The sequence below is a fragment of the Elgaria multicarinata genome, chromosome 3, assembly GCF_023053635.1.
Source record: "Elgaria multicarinata webbii isolate HBS135686 ecotype San Diego chromosome 3, rElgMul1.1.pri, whole genome shotgun sequence".
NCBI lineage: Eukaryota > Metazoa > Chordata > Lepidosauria > Squamata > Anguidae > Elgaria > Elgaria multicarinata.
Genome location: NC_086173.1, coordinates 110,565,914 through 110,586,639, shown reverse-complemented (window position 1 = coordinate 110,586,639; position 20,726 = coordinate 110,565,914). Strand labels below are relative to the sequence as shown.

The following is a 20,726-nucleotide window of genomic DNA, read 5'->3' as shown; positions in this document are numbered from 1 at the left end:
GGGGGACCATTCTGAAGTCCCCCAATTATGGAATGATCTCCCCGATGAAGCTCGCCTGGTGCCAACATTGTTATCTTTTCAGTGCCAGGTCAAGACTTTTCTCTTCTCCCAGGCATTTAACAGCATTTAACAACATATGCTAAGTTTGTTTGTTTTTTAATGGACCCCAGAACTGTTGTTGTTTAAAATGGATACTGTTTTATACTGTTGTTTTTTTATTTATTTTTATTGTTTTAAATTTTGTATACTTTTTAATATTCACTGTTTTTAACTTTTGTAAACTGCCCAGAGAGCTTCAGCTATATAAATTTAATAAATAATTAAATAAGTCCAAAACACATTCTGCAAACACAAACCATCCCTCATGAGAGAGAGAAAAGAATACACTGACACAATCTGATCCTCTGATTGGACATGGCACTAATACCCACATCTATCTGGCTGGTATGTTATTCTGACTCAGAGGATGTCCAAGGAATAAATCTTTCCCAGCTCTGAAATCCAATTCACTGAAGATTCTGGGATTGAATCTAGGACCTTATGCATACAGTAAGATATGGGCCTTTCCCCAAAAAGTACAACAGTTTCCCCTATCCCAGCCTTTAAAAAATCTAAATATGACAAAGGTCTATGAACATGGCACTTACCCAAAGTCCTGTGGGTTGTTAGTACAAATAGTAACGATCACTTTAATATTAAAGGAGCCACAAATCATCAGTTACGTCCATATGCTTCCTATTTCAGAAATAATCATATTTTGGATAAGGGATTCAAATGCTCACTCTCATATTTCGTTTGCTGCACAAACTAAAGTCATTTACAAAATGGAGAAAAAAAACCCTAAGTATTTATGATCAAAGGTATTGCTTTCTATTTTCAGTTCAAAAAGTTGGGAAAGCTTTGAAACATGAGAATTCTTTTGTCATTCTTCTTTATGGTTTCTGTAATCACAATGCAAAATACTCAGCCAAAATTGAGTTTTTGAATCTGTGCCATTTTATCTGTACTGTAATTTGATAATGAAAGACTAAAAGCATGTAATCCACTAACAGGGATCAAAAAAAATATATGCCCTAAAACAATGGTTCCTTGGGACTTGTCAACAAAGGCATGAAGGGGTCAATATGCTATCAAGGTTTGCTGGTTTTAATGATAACGTAATGACTTTTAACCATCCAAAGGACATTGGCTAAGAGCCATGCATGACACCAAAGACTTTGAGACGGGGGCGACAAGTCATGTCAGCAAAAGCAGACAGTCTGGTGACAGTCAATAAGATACGAAACCTTTTCCCACCTGAAAGCCCTTGTAAACCATCAGATACTTTTGGCATTCTATTTAAGAATCCCTAAAGAGGTAAGAGATATTGTCTACAGTGAGCCCTGGTATATTTTGATCATGAGTAAGTATATATTTAAAAGTCAATGCACCAAGTAACATGCACTCAAATCTCATTGGTTTAGAGGGACACAACCATACCTAACTGGATACTGCAGCTGCGAAACTTACCATTTCCAAGATCTCTTGGGAGATATCATAACAGTCGGGCGGATTTATTTATTGACTGATTTATTTTTGCATTGGTTTAAATGTCAGTGACACAATTCCATGAGACTTGTGCATAAAAACCTAGGCGCAGGATTGAAGCCTTGAGGCAGTATCCAACAGTGTCCTTCTGCAAACTCAAACAGTGCAGGCACAGCTCTACTGAATCTTCCCATTGCATAATTATTTATTTATTTATTTATTGCATTTCTATACTGCCCAATAGCCGAAACTAAGTGTAATGTACAAATAGGGATAGGTGACCTCCCCCTGCATCCCGTTTGCACACTGCTCACCAGACTCCCACCAGTTGCCCGACCCCTGTGGCTGGATGGGGTGAGCTGCCAGATGGTACATAGGCACACAGTGAAAGCTCGAATGTTTATTTGTTTCCATGAGCTGTGATTTGTGCAAATTCATGGCTGGGAGGATTTGTACAAATTCGCGGCTATAAATAGTGCATTTCGCATAAAATTGCGGCATAAAGGACCATTTAGAGCTGGAATTTTGCATAAATTGCATTATTTAAGGCCACAAATTTTCAGAAATCCCAATTTGCAGGGGGTGGGGGAAGTGGGAAACCATGAGCTTGCTCAAACTGGGCACATGCCAAGTCAAGTCAGCACCACCCGCAAACTAGATTCCTCTGACATCCCTGTGCACAAGCGGTTGTGCAATCATAATTGACAACTGGTTGCACATCCACTTGCACAACTGTGCCTGTGCAAACATAACTTTAGTTGGTTTCTCCTCTCATCCTCTCCTTTTGAACCTAGTTTCCACTAGCACAACATCATTTGTACTAGCGGAACAGTGCAGCTGGATACTGCCCAAAAGGATATGTGGCTATGTACACAGTTTTTATCCACCACAAAAATAAACCATATTGCTGTATTGAGACCTTCTCCACATGAGCAATTTATTGCACACTTGTGATTTTTCAATCATGGAAGTTTGTAGGTCTCCTTAGGTTCCATCTCTAAAATGATCATCATCCACAAAGAAAATCAAAGGCTCCCAAGGAGGCATTTTCACTAGCTGGCCCCTATTCCTTTCCCATTGAATTTATCTGAATCTTATACTGAACATATTTCCAGAGGAATGTGATTGTATCAGCATCAGTTCTCTGGACTGATAATTTGGAATGTTTTTGTTGATCCATTTAACATTGCAATCCTTTACATGTCTATTCAGAAGTAAGTCCCATTGGGTTCAAGAGAGCTTACCCCAAGGTAAGTGTGCATAGGATCGCAACCTGGCACTAAAATTCTATGTATGTCTGTTAAGAAGTTTCATTGACTGAGGCTCAACCCTATAGCCATTTTCTGGGAGTAAGCCCCATTGCACTCAACGTGCTTTACTTCTGAGTAGACATGTATAGGATTGTTTTGAAGCAGCCTATTGTGGGTCTTTGAGAGAATTGAAGAAAGTGGCCTGGTGTTAAAAAGCAAGCAAACAAACAAAACAAAATAAGCCACACTGGTGTTTTTTGTTTTGTGTTTTAGAAACATTTCTTCCATAGTCAAGGAGACATTTTTTGAGGGATCACAATCAACAAATGCACACGGAATTGGTTGATTGCTTTGAGCTTTATAACCCACCCTGTTTCTTCAGCTCAATGCCATCCTACTATACAGGCTGAAGTAGGGGGAAGAAAGACAAAAACAAATCAGCAATGTAGCCAACCAGAGTAAACAAGGCCAGTTGATCCAAAAACCAGTTCCCTTGCAGGGAAATGTACGTGAAATTATGGGAAAGCAGTAATAAAACTTGACAGCGATACTTCCAAGATGTTTTATTCTTCTCCGCTTTGTTCATGGCTTTTGCAGAATGAAGAAACAGGGCATATGGCAATACCTAGCCTTTTTTGTTACCCTTGTGAGACGTATGGGATTGGAGCAATATTAAAGTCCCAAGCAGGAAACTGCATTAAGAAAAGTCAGTCTGTTCTCCCTCCTCTTTGGTCGTAAAAGTGCTTGAGTAATGAATTTATGCCTTCTCAGCTGAAGTAGCTACTTGTACTTCACTATGAACATTCCCAACGAATCCTGGAGGAATGTACTAATTAGCATTTTGCTCTGGGAACCGCAAAAAACAAAACAAAAAAACAGGCTAATGTGTTGCTGGAAAAAAAGAAGAAGAGCCTGATTACAGGCTGAGGCAAAAGAGAAGAATTTTAAAAAGTTCCCTTAGAAATTTGGCAACACAGACAAGGAAAGAAAGGAAAGGAAAGGAAAGGAAAGAAAGAATGAATTTAATGTCTTGGGAAGTTAAGAAGTAGAAAAATAATGTGAACGGTCAGAATATACAATTGTAGCCCTTTTACATGCCCTTTTACCTGTGGACCTTTCTTCTAAAACATAATATGTCCGCAGGCATGTTACAAGGTAATCAGTTTCTCAAGTATGGGCACAAATGTATGGAATTTAAGGGCGTGCTTAGACAGCAAAAAGTCCTACAGCTTCTGAGGCAAAACAGAATGGCGGTCTGTAGAATGCTAGGGAATGCTGGGAGTTGAAGGACTTTTTTGGCTGGCTGGGAACTAGCTGGGGAATGCTGGGAGTTGAAGGGCTTTTTGCTGTCTAAACATGCATAGGATTATGCCCTAAATTGGATATAAATGGAACGAAAGTGGCCAATCAAAAATATTAGGAAGAAGTGGGTGATTTTTTTTAATAAAACCATTAAAGGGAAACAATTTTTCCTCTCCCCTCCCCTCCCCCCCACACCCAGCACTCTAGAGACAGGAATTCATGCCATGGTACAAGCTTCTGCAGTTCTGCTTCCTCTTCAAACTTGCCTGTTTCCCAGACTAAGAAAGAATTGCATTTGTTTTTCTTTCAAGAAATCATTCTTTTTTATTATTTTAGAGGTTTTGCAGTGACATAACGGATAGATAACTATAATCTTGCCTAAATGTATATGCATTTGAGGATCAACCCCTGCAACCTCCTATATACTACCTCCAGTATCAGAGACAGTAAGCCTATGTACACAAATTGCTTGGGAGCATGGGCAGGAGGGTGCTGTTGCACTCATGCCCTGCGTGTGGGTTTCCAGTCAACAGCTGGTTGGCCACTCTGTGAACAGAACGTTGGATTAGATGGATCCTTGAACAGGCATGGCTCTGTTTATAGGCCGACCATATGGAAAGGAGGACAGGGCTCCTGTATCTTTAACAGTTGTATAGAAAAGGGAATTTCAACAGGAGTCATCTGTTTACATGGTGAAATTCCCTCTTCATCACAACAGTTAAAGCTGCAGGAGCCCTATCCTCTTTTGTATCTGGTCAAGAGGCTAGGGCTCCTGTAGCTTTAACTGTTGTGATGAAGAGGGAATTTCACCAGGTGCTGCATGCATACAAATAACACCTGCTGAAATTTATTTTTCTACAGTTGTTAAAGATGCAGGAGCCCTGTCCTCCTTTTCATCATCCATGACCCTGACCTCACCCTCCCTGTTCCTGACATGGCAAGATATCTAGGGGGCTTCTATCTATCTTTGCTTGAATGTGAATAGAACCCTCCATGTAATTTGGAACTCCTATGATTGGGAGGGTTCAACACAGCAAGATTCAGAACAGAGAAGATAAATTCAGGATGCGTGTGGATGTTGGGGGAGGGGCTAGCACATGTGGGGGATGTTGGGGGTGGGGGCCAGTGCAGGGTTCCGATTTCCTGTTCAGATACAATACCTGTGCAGGTCTGTTATCTCAACATTATCTGAGGTTAATGAATGAGCTTGACATAAAACATAAACAGTGGTTGAAAGCTAGTATTTCATTTCATCAGCAGTAGTTGACCTAGTGGTGAAGTGTCGTATATTGGCTATGATATGGCAAATAGTCAGGACAATGTTGTTTCACCCTTCCACAATGCAAGCATTAAATCTGATGACATCGGCTGCCATCCATCTTCCCTGACATCAATGGTATTTTGAACAAAGATTTACCTGGAATGTAGATTGTACTCATTATCTTCAAAACCTCTTGCTTTGATTTGTCTCTTTGTCTCAGATTAGCCCACCTGAACTAACAAAGAGTAATTTGCATTCTTTGGTCCCACTTATTAGTTTCCTGAAGGGCTGTATTGCTTGAAGGTTTGGATTGTATTGGCATTGACAGAATGTTACTTCAATAATTATCTTAACTTATTCCATGACCATTAGTGTTATTCTTTCCAGACAGAAAATGCAGTGGGCTTTGCATAAAAATACCAAATAAAGAGAAAAATGGAAATGAAAGAAAGAGGGGGGGAAATCCAAACTACAGCATATTATTATGTGACATTTCACAGGTTAAAAGCTCACATGATTCAAAAGATGTAAACCGAACTCCAAACAGAGACATTTTTTAAAGACAACAACGCATAAGTAGCAAAGCCAGATGTTTAACCAAAGGCATGAGGGAACTAACCACATCTGAACTTTTTTTGCCAGGAAACTGTTAATAAGAAGAACAGAAATATCAGCACTACTTTCCACCTCAGGAGAAATACAATCATCAGTCTGAGCCCCAGAAAGCTTCTTTGGTGCATGCATATTTATACAGATTATCCTTGTTAGCTTATCTCTATCTATCTATCTGTAGATCAATTCCTCTGTAAACTATCAACACACTGTTAAAACATTCATGGATTTCTTGAGGTATATAAACAAGCATTAACATCACAGAGACAGACAAAAATGGATGTGTGCAGAGCCCAGTAACGCACCATTTGCAATGCAATCTTCCACATGGCTACTCAAAAGTAAGCCACTGTGGGTTACTTCCAGTTAAGTGCACAGCGGATTGCAGCCTAAGTGTGACAATGTGTAGGCATAAGCGATAAGCAACACAATCTGATCTTTACAGGGGAAATCGAACTGGGTTTCCTAAGGAAACACAAATGCAGTTTGAAGTGCAGCACCCTAGGACAAATGACAGGCTGTGACCTCCTCTCGTGTTGGTGTAATCAGAGATGGGGAATGTGGGGCCTTCCAGACATTGTTGTACCACAACTCCCAACATCCTGCACCATTGGCTATGTTGGCTAGGGCTGATGGGAATTGTAGTCCACCATACATTCTCCACCCTGGTGTAAATTAGACACATGGCATAATTGTTAATGATACTCATGGTATTAATCCCCCTAAAAGACTAAGTGTGTAGTCTGGGAGTCTCCTGGACTCTGAGCTAACTCTGAGCCCAGGTGGCTGTGGTGTCCAGGGCAGGATCTACACTACTGCTTTATAATGGTATCGAAGTGCACTGACAACTGTTTGGGCCCATGAGGCATTCCATATACCATTTTCAAACCACTTTCATAGTATTATATCCTGCTTGGTGAAGATTTGATCCAGGAGTGCATTTTACCAGCTTAGGCTGATACTCCAGGTGTAACTCTGCCCACCTGACTTTGAAAGTGGTCTGGAAACTTCAGCTGGTGCAGAATACTGCTGCCTGAATGTTGGTGGGGTTGAAGCGATTACATCATACGCCTATAACTACACAAGCTGCACTGGTTACCGGCGTGTTTCCAATGCTAATTTAAAGTGCTATAAGGCTGATTAGTTTGGGTCCAAATTTCCTGAAAGTAATTTTACCCATATCAGCATGCCCACACTTTAAGATGAGCAAGTGAGGCCCTTCTCATTGGCCGATCTTTGAGGGCAGTTAGGTGGGCGACTATACAAGAGAAAGACTTTTCAAAAGTGGCCCCACCTCTGGAATAAGTTGCTATCAGGGGTCCGCCAGGCACCATCATTACAGGCTTTTAGGAAGGGCCTGAAAACCTACTCTGACCTTCCCCTGATTATGTTTCACTGGACTGGCGTGTAGCTGTAGTTGTGTGTAATAGGTTTTGTTTGCTGCTTCTTAGACCACTTGCTACTGTTGCTGTTTTTACTGTTTTAATTACCGCATCATTTTTTCCTGTGAAAGTTTTACTGGTTAAATAGAAGCTTTCTCTGTGGTGGCACCCTGCTTGTGGAATACCCTACCCTTGGAAGCCCGACTAGCACCGGCACTGGCTTCATTTCGGTGCCAAGTTAAAACATGGCTTTTTATCAAAGCCTTCAAGGGCTAAATTCTCCATGGTTACATGTAATTTTAATTGATTTTGTTTTATTGCTTTTAATTGTTTTATTGGTTTTAATTTGTTAACAATTTAATACATTTTAGCTGTGTAAACTATTTATATTTATATTGTTCTGATTTTATCTGTACGCTACCCTGACATCCCAGTGATAATAGGGCAGGTTACAAATGTTTAAATTAATAAATAAATGCTTAGGGCACAATGCTCTGCATGGCTGGCTGGCTAGCGAATGCTGGGAGGTGTCAGACTTTTTCTGTCTAAACATGCATAGGACTTTAGTTATTGACAGTGGCTCTCTCTTATTGCCAAGCCATTTTCCAGGACCAAGCCCCTATTGATCTGAAAACCTCATTGACTGTGAAACCTCTATGAATCTGAGAAATTCCAAAGCCCACTCCTTGGTGATTCCCAGCTCAATGGGAATCCCTTCCCATATGGGAATTCATCTCTCTCCACAAGTGAATTGATCGACCCAGCAGATTACTCCCTTATTCAGTGACTTCAGAGGCCTTTAAGATGGAAATGGCTAACTAATGTCACCTCCCTTGAACCACTAGAGAGAGGACCTAACAACTGATCCTTTTAAATTGATTACCTCTTCTTCTTCTTCTTTTTGTCAGTACACATAATTACTGTGAATTTCTGGAAGACAGACACCACAAAGTATTTCAAGCCTCTGCACTAATTTGCACATTAGATGTGGCCTAACAAACCTTTTTCTTTCTTTCTTTTTCATTTTCATCTGGTCAATATATTTAACCACTGGCTACAATCTTTGCTAACTCTAAGAGTTACCAAGAAAAAACACACACATCAACATGTGTGTTTAATCATGAAGAACATATGGATACACTCATATGAGTCACTATTACCCCCAATTAAAGCAACTACCATTACCAGGCAGTAATTTGGTTCCAATCCCAACAATGACAGAAGACATTTCTCATTACGAGATGCTTTTATAGATCCTTTGTAATCATCCTGTTTAAAAAATGTGTCAATGTCACCTATTTTCAAAGGAAAATCTAAAACAAATGCTTCAATTCCTGTAATTTGCACAACTCTAATTATATGTAAATCACTCTTGTGTAGCTGCAGCATCCTTGTTTCAATGGAGTCTACTCCATTTGTATCTGAATATGAAGAACAAAGTCTTGCCACGGTTAACCATGCTCTGGCAACTTCCCAAATAGACTACTGCAATGCATTATATGTGGGGATACACTTGTAGACCAACTACAGCAGCCATAAATGCAGCAGCGAGAAAGGAGAGTGTGATGGGAGCACATATTGTCAGATTTGAAAGAGCTACACTGGCAGCTGGTTTATTTCCAAACCCAATCTGAGGTGCTGATAGAAAGTATCTAGAAAGCTGATACTTCTCTATTTATGGCTTGGGGCCATGGTAATATAAAGTCCTTTATGCTTTGGACCCTGGACTATAGCATCCAGGAAGGTTGGTATGAGAGAAGATGTTTATTTAACCTTCCTGGATGCTATAAAAATCTTTGAAACTCTGCTTTGGGTTGCTGCAACATTAGATGTGGTATCAGTGGTGATCGGAGAGTAGAGGCATTCTAACCTGTGACATCTTATCTGTGGAACTACCTACCTAAGGAGGTTTACCTGGTGCCCTTTTGGTTGACCATTACATGCATCTATTTCTCCCTTAAATACCCATTTACACATCTTCGTGCTTGGTGGGGGTTTGTTTTGTTTTGTTTTTACTTAAAATTAAGTGTGGGGCCCCAATCTGAATAAATACCACTGCATGCATAGTGGGCTGTAGGGGCCTGTAATCTGGAAACAACAATTCTGTGCACAGCTTCCCCGTGGGGTGAGCTGGAAGAGTTACACAATGGAATGTTTCCCTAGGAAGTCATGTATTCCTGGGTACTGGAGTGATCAGGCTGACCTCCTTTACCAGAACATCTTCCTATGCAAACTGGGACTTTGCTGCAGCAAGAATTATGTTTATTAGCTCTGGCTCATTCTGCATCTCAGCTTGTTCTCTGGCTCTAAATCCCAGCCCTGATCTTTGGCTTGACTCCTGGTTCCTGGCTTCAACTCCATGGCTGCCTGCAGTTCAACTTTGACAATTCCTAGGCCAGATATGGGTTGCCAGGCTGTCACTGAAAACAGCAGCTCCATGTCTTCCCTGCCCCCCTTGGATTACTACTGCAACACATGCCCCCCTGTATTACTTCTTGTAATACGCTCCTTGCAGGCGATCTGGTGCCATCTTTACACTAAGGGGAAAATGTGTTCCTTACCTGGGGTGTTTGTGCTTCCTGCTTTTTGGCATGATCATTATGGGCTGCATAACACAGATGTAGAGGGGCAATCATGTAGTTTGAAATGAATACTTCCCCTTTAAGCATGCTCTGTTCACTTCCATTGAGACAGCGCCATCTATTATTATTTATTTATTGCATTTATATCCCGCCTTTTTTCCTCCAAGGAACCCAAAGTGGCGTACATAATCCTCCTCCTCTCCATTTTATCCTCACAACAACAACCCTGTGAGGTAGGTTGGGCTGAGAGTCTGTGACTGGCCCAAAGTCATCCAGTGGGTTTCCATGGCCGAGTGGGGACTAGAACCCAGATCTCCTGACTCCCAGTCCAACATTTAGCCACTACATCACACTGCCATCTAGTGGCAGAAGATCCCAGTGGTGCAGATTGGGCCCAGAGGGAGAGGGTGGTGAGTGGCCAGTGGGAATGGTGCCAAGGAGTGGACCTGCTCATGCTGGCCAAGGGCCACCGAAAAACAAGAAATGTTTGGGAGCATTTCCACAAGCATTCCATATCACAGGGGCGAAATTGGTTTCTAAATCCACCTGAGAGTGGTTGATGTCAGTGCCGCAGGAGGCTTTTCCTTGCTGAACACAGATCTGTGTTCAGACCCTTCCTCAGTCTGGGTCTGTGCTTTCCAATAGGTCATGAAGTGGCAACTTCCCAACTTTAACACTCACCAGCTAGGCATGCAGCTCATTCACTGGACGAATGAATGCTTGTTATCTTTTGGCACTGGGATATTCGACCTAGTTCAGGATATTATTTTACCACAGTTTGAACACATAAAGTCTCCGTCTGATTAGGATGGCAATCATGAACGATTAAGTCAGCATTGGCAAGAAAACAAATGAGAAATGCAAGCACAGGGGCTCTTGGATTGGCAGGAAAGGGAGAGGCAGACATCCCAATCTTTATATCGTGAACATAATTAATTTTGGAAAACAGCCATTCTGACCTGATCTGTGTTCTCATCTTATCAGAGCGGGAACAGGAAGGGATCGCTTTACGACTTATTGTTACCACGAAAAAATGCAGTGAAAGTCAAGCCTCCAAATAATCAGTATTTCCTGAACGTTTTGCAGTTATTAAAAGTGGGCACAAATAAACATGATTGTGAGCTTCAGTGCCATAAAGGTAACATTAATGGAAGCTGAATCAGAAGTTAACCATAGTCTCTCCCTCTATTTACAACAGCAGCCTTTGCTTTCATGACTCTAATGAGAGTAGATAAGTTGTTGCTCTTTTTACAGTGCTCCAAAATGCTCCAGAGCATAAAATGTATGTGTTTGTGCTAACTTTATTCAAACACACTGGGTGGCTACACGTGGCTCTTGCCCCACTCAGGGTGCATTCAACCACAGGTAAAATGGACATTTCTATTATTCAGTTTTATTTATTTATTTATTTATTTATTACATTTTTATACTGCCCAATAGCCGAAGCTCTCTGGGCGGTTCACAAAAATTAAGTGAAAAATAAAAATTATAGAGTAAGGAAAACTTTTACCACTTCACTGCGTCACCATACTTTAGATCACTAACATAATAAAATGCTCCTCAGCTCAGGGCAGTTCTGTGCATACTGTGATAAACTACCAGAGGCAAATTGTCATATGCACACAGCCCCTGTTTGGACAGTGCTTTGGAGGACATGGCTATGCTAACCACATCTCATTGTGGTTATCACTAACCAAGCATAGTTCCGTTGCACACAAGTGCGGTGAAGATGGTTAGAACATGGTTATACAGCAACCATGGTAATGCAAACACCTTGCACACAGCAAGTCCTCATGGTGAGCCCAAATTGGTTAACCAGTATGGTTTTGTGTGATGTCTGAACAGGGTCAGTCAGTCAGTCAGTCTCTCTCTCTCTCTCTCTCTCACTCACACTCACACACACACACACACACACACACATCCACTGTAGAGGTTAATCACGAAACACTATCACCATTTAGATACACAACATTGGCCATTTAGCAAATAGTCAGAAATTAACCAACAGTGCATCAGGAATCTCAGTATATCTGTCTTGTTAAGCAGTGAACAGCTACCCATTAAACACTTTAAACATTAAACATAGCCAGCTATGTTGTATTTTAAGCTGTTATCTCAAAATGCATAGAATGGTCACAAAAGTCAACATGATCAAAATGTAATAGTAAAAAAAAAGATGGGCTGTTATTTACCTGTTATATTTTAAAACTGTAAAGTTAAACATAACACCTGCAAACATAACATAACCTTTAACACCTGCCAGCTATACCAGCAACAGTTCATTTTTTAGCAAAATGATTATAATTCAGCATTTTCATCAGATATTTATATTTTAAACTTTGACTTTTTCTCATTGGTAAGTATTTTCTCAGACTTAATATCTCTAATGAAGATACATAACACTGGGTAATATTCAAGCAAATTGAATATTATATACGCTACAGCTGTTCAATCACTCACTCCGAAATTGTTCCCCTAAATAAGAGGTGCAGAACCTCTTTCATCCCAAGGGCCAAATTCCATTTGGGAGAAGGACTCGGAGGCCACGTTCCAGTGATGGGCAAAGATGAAGGCAAATGTGGCAAGGTCAAAAATACCATAAAATACCCAGCCTATTGTAGTTTAAAGCTCTTGCTGTCAGTAATTAAGCCTTAGGAGAGGCATTTCAGTCTTTCAGAATGGGGAAAACTGCACAAAAGCTGGGGAACCACCAAATCATTACAGGCCGGGGAAAGGCATAGATTGTAAGCCTATGCGGCAGAGTCTTGCTATTTACTGTTTTACTCTGTACAGCACCATGTACATTGATGGTGCTATATAAATAAATAATAATAATAATAATAATAATAATGGGGCTAAGTGGAAGGGGGCGGCCATCTGGGGAATTCCAGAGGTCGAGATTGAGTAGGGTGTTCATATGGAAAGGAGGACATGGCTCCTGTATCTTTAACAGTTGCATAGAAATGGGATTTTCAGCAGGTGTCATTTGTATATATGGGGAACCTGGTGAAATTCCCTCTTCATCAGAACAGTTAAAGCTGCTGGAGCCCTGCCCTCTTTTGTATCTAGTCAAGAGGGCAGGGCTCCTGCAGTTTTAAATGTTGAGGTGAAGAGGGAATTTCACCAGGTGCTACATGCATACAAATAACACCTGCTGAAATTCCCTTTTCTACACAACTGTTAAAGATAAAGGAGCCCTATCCTCCTTTTCATATGGTCACCCTAAGATTGGGACCGTTGGACATTTGGCCCCCATGCCTAAGATTCTGTACCACTGCACTAAAGCTACAGGCCACAATTTATCAGGGACTTGAGAGAGTCAATATTAATGAAGATCTCCGCCACACTTGATATTGTGTAAGGCTGAAGGAAGGCAAAGACAATGATTTAACGTTATAATATTGAATACAAAATCTTACCTTCTGTTAACTTTGAAGAAGTATGAACAGAATTGGGATCTACATCCTCTTCAGGCTGGTAATGATAAAGTGTCTGAGACTGTTTTTGCAATATCTGGTTGTTGTCTTCTTTCAATGCAATGGGTGAAGGTGGCGTTGGATTAAACTTGACCCGGGGGAAATTATCTCCTTCCTGTTTCTCCAGCAAAGAGTTTAGCCTCTGCAGCTGCGTCATATTGGACTCTCTTAAGCCCAATAATTTGTTTTCTCTCTGCTTGTTGTCTTTTTTCATGTTTAGTTTGATTCGAAAGCGGGCATTTTCTTCTTTCTCATTTCTCTCTCGATTTGCTGGGTTTTTCTTCTCCACTTCCGCCATATTCCAGGGCATCTCTGTGGTTGTAACCACAGCTCGTTCCTTTAAAATGCTCTTTGCAGTGGTCACTTTGTTATGTCTCTGCTGCACTGTGGGTGTTGATGCTGTGCTTGTAGGAATCCTTTCCTCACTCTTTTCAGTGGCCCGACTGGTTTCATGATGGCGCATGGTAGGACCATTTGTGCTGGCTGGTGACAGAGCTTCTGTGTGTAACACAGGATGGGTTGGTGCAGGGGGAGTGACACTGCTTGCAAGATAATCATAATCCTCACTTTGCTCTTGGCCGACACTCTCTTGCCCCGTGTGTGCTGAATAACTGTAGTACTTCTTAGGTGGCTCCACCTGCGTGGTGTCCCCTTCTGGGGCCTCCTGGTCATAGCTGTAGGGATCATCATAGTGCCGCACCGGTTCAGTGTCTCCAGTATCAGATGGGTTATGGGGGTTTAACGTTGATTCATTACAGTCTGGGAGCTCATAGCACATGAGATCCCCTCCAGAATTGGGGCAATGGCATACCTTGCATGGAGGCATATGGAACGTGTGCCCTGCTGTGTACTTCTGATCTTCATGGACGCAGCCTATTTGTCCACACTGCGGGCATCCGTCTGATGGGAGCACAGCATCAATGCAGTTGGGCGGAAGGTCTGGGCACAGCATAAACTGGCAGCTGATCTTGCCTCCCCCTTTGGGGCAGGAGCATTCGGTGCTCCCAAAGTCAACAAAATAAGACTGCCCTTCGGGTACTTTGCCATTGACGAAGCCCACATTCACGCAGTCGTAGTACTGGTAGCCTTCACAGGTGCAGCCATGCTGTAGACAAGAGGCGCAGCATTCATCCGGCTCGAGCACTTCTTCAATGCAATTTTCCAGCTGCTTGCACTCCACACCTGTGCAATCCTTCTGGGCTTTGGCGATGCCCGTCCAAATAAGCACCAAGAGGACCGTGTTCAGAAAGTGTAAACGTAGCACTTGGTGCCTATCTGTAATCTTCCTAAACAAGCGTGGCAACAATCCAGGCTTCCTCATCTTGTACTGGGTTCTTTCTCCTTTTTTTCCCCCTTGAAATTTCTGTTCACTCAGCTCCTGGTCAGAAATATTTCCCTGGATTCTGTTTTGCAACTAGAGCCTAGGTTTATGAAAGAGAACTTTGTTAAAGGCTATACTCCACACATGTCCTGTTAAACATTAGTGATACTTTAGAATTGGGATAAAATTCCAACATCTGGAAACCTCCATCTAAAATTAATCATAATGTCGTCCAAACACTGTGGACAGCAAACTCCAAGCTGCATGTTTTTCATTTCTCTGTCTTTTTCTTTTCTACCTTTTTAAAAGAAAACACAACAAAACAAGGAAGTTGCCTTTTTATCTATTCATAAAACATATGCATAGCAAAATAAAAGGCAATGCTTTGTACTTCAGTAAATATCCTTAAAGTAGTCAGGATTGTGGTTCTTATTTGGCATTTTGTTAAACAACCATTCTTGGCAGTAAAATACACAATTCTTCAGATATAAGATACTTTCTTCAGATATCTTCTCCAGATCACTGTATTTTATTCTACATTACTGATGGCACCAAATTTTAAGTGAATGTGTACTATAAAATTTGAATATTCTAAAGCCCATTTTGAATTGGGCTCAGATCCCTATAAAGTCTATAGTTGGATTGAAATCACCTTATTTTGGCATCCCTCACACTTGTTGCCACAGTTACCTTTCCCTGACCCAAGCTCTCTTAACCACAGCAAATGTCCACTGCAGGACCCTCCATTAAGTCCTAATGTTGCCACAAATATGACCAATAGGGTCTATGGTCAATGAGGACAATGGGAAATGTAGGGATACTGGGAAGGAGGAAAGCTATTTTCCCATGATTCCTTGCGGCCATGGACATATTTTCCCATGATTCCTTGGGGCATCGCAAGGTCTAGTGTTTAATGGAGGTGCTTACCAGTATAAATCCTTGTCACTGATGCTGACAGAAGTTATGTTTGGGGAAAAGAAGGGTCTGGCGAGCCCTTGGATTGGTTGTGATTGCAACGGCAACACTGGGAACACAATGGTGCACAAACTTCAGAATGGGCTCAATCTAACAATGTTTTTCCGTCATAAAAATAAATCACTCTCCTTGAGTCCATTCTATATCTTGTTGGGGGAAGTTCAGCATCACTACTTCATTTTTATGAAGATCTGTGTTACACTGCCCCCTTCATCAGCATGTATTAATATGAAAGGAATGTAACTGCTGCCACAGAAATTAAAACTACAGTGTAGCTTTGTGTTCCAATTGCTGGTCAAAATGCCATAATGAAACAAGGAAACAAATGATTAGAAATGAATTGCTCGCTTCTATTATGATGTCTGAAGTGGGGCTCCTGGATGTCAAAACATCTGGATCTCACTACAAGGAAGATTAACCCCTCTTCAGATGTTAGAGTGGGTTGTATTAGGTCTGTCCACAAGCAAAATGGAAACTGGGAGATTCTCTCTCCTTCCTGCATGTATGCCTAAAATTACAATGTATATATTTAAATAATTTTACTTTTAATGTATTTTTTAATCAAGTTTTTATTTATCTATGATTCCAACCCACCATTGTAATCAATATGCAACTTTCTGGTGAACTATCAGAAGGGTTTAACAAAAACGATAAAACCATAAAATATAGCAATAAAAATGCCAAGAGGAGGAGGAGGATAAAAATGAAAATTAATTAGCTGTCAACTATAGCTATAGTGGCTGGGACACTCACCCTTCAAGGAAAGCCTGCCTGAAGAGTTGGGTCTTGAGCCAGGGCCAGGGCCAGGGCAGGGTCTAGTATCTAGTGAACTTCTCTGGAGGGTCATGGGACCTTCAAAAGCATATTTTGTGAAGGGTAGGGGAAGAAGAGCAAGGGCAAGTTGCATTGCATGAGCAAAGGACCACTCACGTGACAAAGGATGAATCCCAATATAACCATGTGAGTGAATTGCACATCTTCTTTCTCTGATCCTTCATCATTCTTAACTGGTTCTTCAGGCACTTTGCAAAAGTCTTTTTTTTACCCTTAAAAATATGCAGCGGTATCCAATAGTACTCCTACACAGAGTAGGCTCATTGAAGTGAATGGGCCTAGTCTGGGTATGACTACTACTGGTTAGTGCCCATGGAAACTAATACAGGAGCATTTCTCTAATATATTCAAACTTTATTTAATGTGCATTAATTGTTTTAAAATCTTGATTTATCTTGTTTCCATAAAGATCTCCTGTTGCTTTTAGCAACTTTGCAAGCTAGATCTGGAAATGATTGAAAGTTTTTCCTCTCAAATAAAACTGAGAATAAAATAAAAATGACAATGGCAATAATCTTGTGGCAATACTGAATAGTTTTGCCAGGAGGCAGGCTTTCTACTTCCATATGTGATAGCAACAATGTCATGATTCATTGTTTTATCTTAGCTAAACCCATTTGCAGACCAAGGCTGCAGCTGAAACTAGGTTTGAAGCTGCTGTTGCTTCAAAACCTATTTCTTTTACAGATTCTTTCACTAATAGAATTAACAGCTAATGCTGCATTGAGAGTGAGAGTGGGCACACTTATCACTCTCGGTGATCAGTAGCTTAGGGGGCTGGGCCCATGGAGGGAGCACATGCCTCCACAGGACAGATTAGTCTTGCAAGGTGGAAGTTGTTCACCCCTGCTCCAGCAGCTTCAACACATTGTTCAGTTATTGTTTCTCTTTTTGGCTGTTCCGCAACACAGTAATTGTTTTGAACTGGGGGTTGTTTGCTGAACTGGGGGTTGTTTGCTGAACATGATGCCTGAATGCAGCCAGGATGGCTTGTTCACCATGCAGTGTGCCTTAATTTCTGGAACGCATGGTTTGTTGTTGGATTGTTCAGGGTGGTTAACAACTCACACTGCAAGTTTAACAAGCCACCCTGGTCGTGCTTAGACAACACAATAACCAACCCTGTGGAAAATGTGCTGCATTCAGGCCTGATAACCCATGGTTCAATAAACACCCTACGGGTCAAAACAACTCACATTCAACCACTGAATGTGGGTTAGCATGTTGTGAGAACAGTCCCTTTATATGAACATGTAAGGTATATTGAGAAAAGTCATTCCCCCTCTGCTAATGAGCTGGAATTCAAAAAAATGTATGAATATTTGCAGCATATCCAACTTTCCTCATTTCCAATAATCCATCAGAAGAGTAGTAATGATGAATGTATTTTGCACATATGCTTTGCTATCACATTTCTTCAAGTTCTCCTATTTTATTCACTACCCTGTTGCAAAACATTCTGGTGAAGGAAAAGTTTCACAGGAAGCCTAAGAATAGGAGGATTCCCCTCTTCTTAAATGTTAACTTAATTTGCTCTAAATTGTCTGAATGTAGGATTATTATTTGAAACATGCCTTTAGGATTTAAAGGATATCACTTGATTATGCATGGTTCCCCCTCCCCTTGAAATAAGGTGTGTCAATTACATTTAGAACCTTCTACAATGTAAATTGATCCTTCAGGGCTATAATTTTGATCCATCTCAAGTTTCCATTTCAGAGCAGTTTATGCTGTACATTACACAGAATCATTACAGCAAAACTATCCCAGTTGTTTGCCAGTTGCTCATTCATGTTCTGAAAAGCACTTCAGTTACCTCTCACAATGTGGTTTGGTAAAATTGGCAACAACACTCTTTGGTGAGATCATATATTTCCGGATTGTGAGGGTGTGTGAAAGGAAGTACTAATCCAATGGCTGGCACAGTGTTCCTCAAACTACAAAGCTTGCGTGTTCCAAACACAGGAAAAATCTCTTTCAAATATTTCCCCCATCTCCTTTTAATTTAAAACAAGTTTTCATACTGATCTTACCTACCACCATTTCCTTTGCCATTTGCAATCTTTAGAACTGCTATTTGTAACAATTAAGTGAAACTAGCAAGGTCTGGCACTGTATGGCAGAAAAAAAACACAGAACATAATAACTTTTGTACTATACGGTATGTATTTTCCAGAGCATGATCCCTTATATCCACAAGACGTAGTGATGGCCACCAATTTGGATGGCTTTAAAAGGAGGTTAGACAAATTCATGGAAGATAAAGCTATCAATGGCTACTAGTCCTGATGGCTATATTGTACCCTCAGTATCAGAAGCAGTATACCTATGTACACCGGTTGCTAGGGAATATTGGTGGGAAGATGCTGTCCTGCTTGTGGGTTTCCCTGGTCAACAGCTGGTTGGCCACTGTGTGAACAGAATGCTGGACTAGATGGACCCTTGGTCTGATCCAGCAGGGGTCATCTTATGTTCTATGTATAGTAGAACACCTAATATTCTGAGTGATCTACTCATTATTTCATCAACCTGACTAGGTGATGGGCTCTTCCAGTCAGCAATAAACAGAGTCCTCTGTTTCCATAGTCATTCAAAGTTTTTATAGTGTATTCTAAGAAGACAGCACATGCATACTGACAAGGAAACCGGAAAACACAGACAGCTATCAGCTGAAACAAACACTCTTGTGAAGCATAGAAGAATGGAAAGAAAAGCAGGAATGAATGAGCAACATAAAAAGGAAGGGGGAAAAAGGAAAGAGTGGAAGCGAAGACAAAGAAAAAATGGAAGAAATAAGCATATCGAATTTCTTTCACAGGCAGTAGAAAGAAAATTATCAATGGCAGTTTTAAAAACAACAATAGGGAGTGATTTTGTGTCCTGTCTGTATATCTCTGTGTGTCTCTGTGTATTGTGGATGTGTGACTTAGAAATATGCCCACTTTAATTTTATATTTAGAACCTGGAATATGAAGTTACAAGAAGAGAATTATCGATAATATGCTTGTTTGGATGGACGTGCAAATGAACGTGAAGAATGATTTAAAACAGGTATTCATCAAATATACCTTCCATCTTGCTAATTTTCCAGACTCGTTGGGGTTTTGTTTTGCTTTCTTTAAATCTCATGGATGCATTGTATAAATAGGTTTATATACTTTGCCATATTTCAGATATACTGTATGTGCAAACTCAGAATAGAAAATTGAGCAAATTGGTGATTTTGGCCTTCAAATTCAATATTTTTAAGCCTTAGCTTTCCTGCTTCCTCCTCTAAGAGCTTGAAGTCCTATTTCATATCTGCGCATTTGCCTTCCATGCTTTCAGTTCATAGTGTGCCTTCATGCTTTTTCTGCTAGGAACTTCTGAAGAGAATGGAAAGTGTAAAAGTAGAACAAATAGCATTCTTCTGCCACTTGAAATATTATCTTTAGGACTGATTTTTAAATACATAATTTCTTCTCTTTTAACACTCAACTTGGTCCTATATTTGAATGTTACTCCAACATCTATGAATAGCCAGTTGTTTTACTAGGGTTGGTGGGGGGAATGCGTCGTTGGAAAGATCATACACCTGGGCTATTCTCATGAGACCCTTCCTTTCCCTCCCCCTTGCACTATTCTAATTAAACACATATTTTCAGCCATAGAAAGTCAAGTTTGTGCTTTAACTGGGCCCCTTGCATTCATGGGGATAGACTGTTACCATTAGTTGTACTGTAAGGACTGTTACCTGGGGTATTCTTAATGAAACAAGTAAAATTGCATGAGATGTAAATCATCAATGCTAAGTTTGAAAGTACCACAAATGGAGGTGGGTGGGGAAACAGCTTGTAAACAGCTTAGTTGAGAGATGTAGAAAAAGAAGGATGAGAGCTAGGCTGCGGTTCTCCTAAACAGTTTATTCATTTTTCCATTCAGGCTTCATCTTGATACCGTAAGAACACAATAAGAGCCCTGCTGAATCAAACCAAAGGCCTATCTAGTGCATCATTCAGTTTGCTATGACCCTGTTCAGACAACACGCTAAGTCATTGTTTTAATTGTTTTAACTGCTTTTACTGCTTTTCATTTATATATTGTTTTAACTTAGTTCATGGTTTAATTTGTTTTTAACTGTGCATATTTATTGTTTAATACTGTATGCTTTTATCTGTATGCCGCCCTGAGATCTTAATGATATAGAGCGAGATACAAATGTTTT

General features: G+C 40.6%; 1 protein-coding gene across 1 annotated transcript in view; it reads right to left on the bottom strand.

Annotated features, from left to right (window-relative positions):
* Positions 1–20,726, bottom strand: part of FBLN2 (fibulin 2) — a 134,644-nt gene that overhangs the window by 93,666 nt on the left and 20,252 nt on the right. Inside the window, 2 exon segments of the mRNA XM_063121254.1 lie at positions 13,336–14,775; positions 14,778–14,813. Coding sequence (XP_062977324.1) covers positions 13,336–14,775; positions 14,778–14,813 — 1,476 coding nt within the window.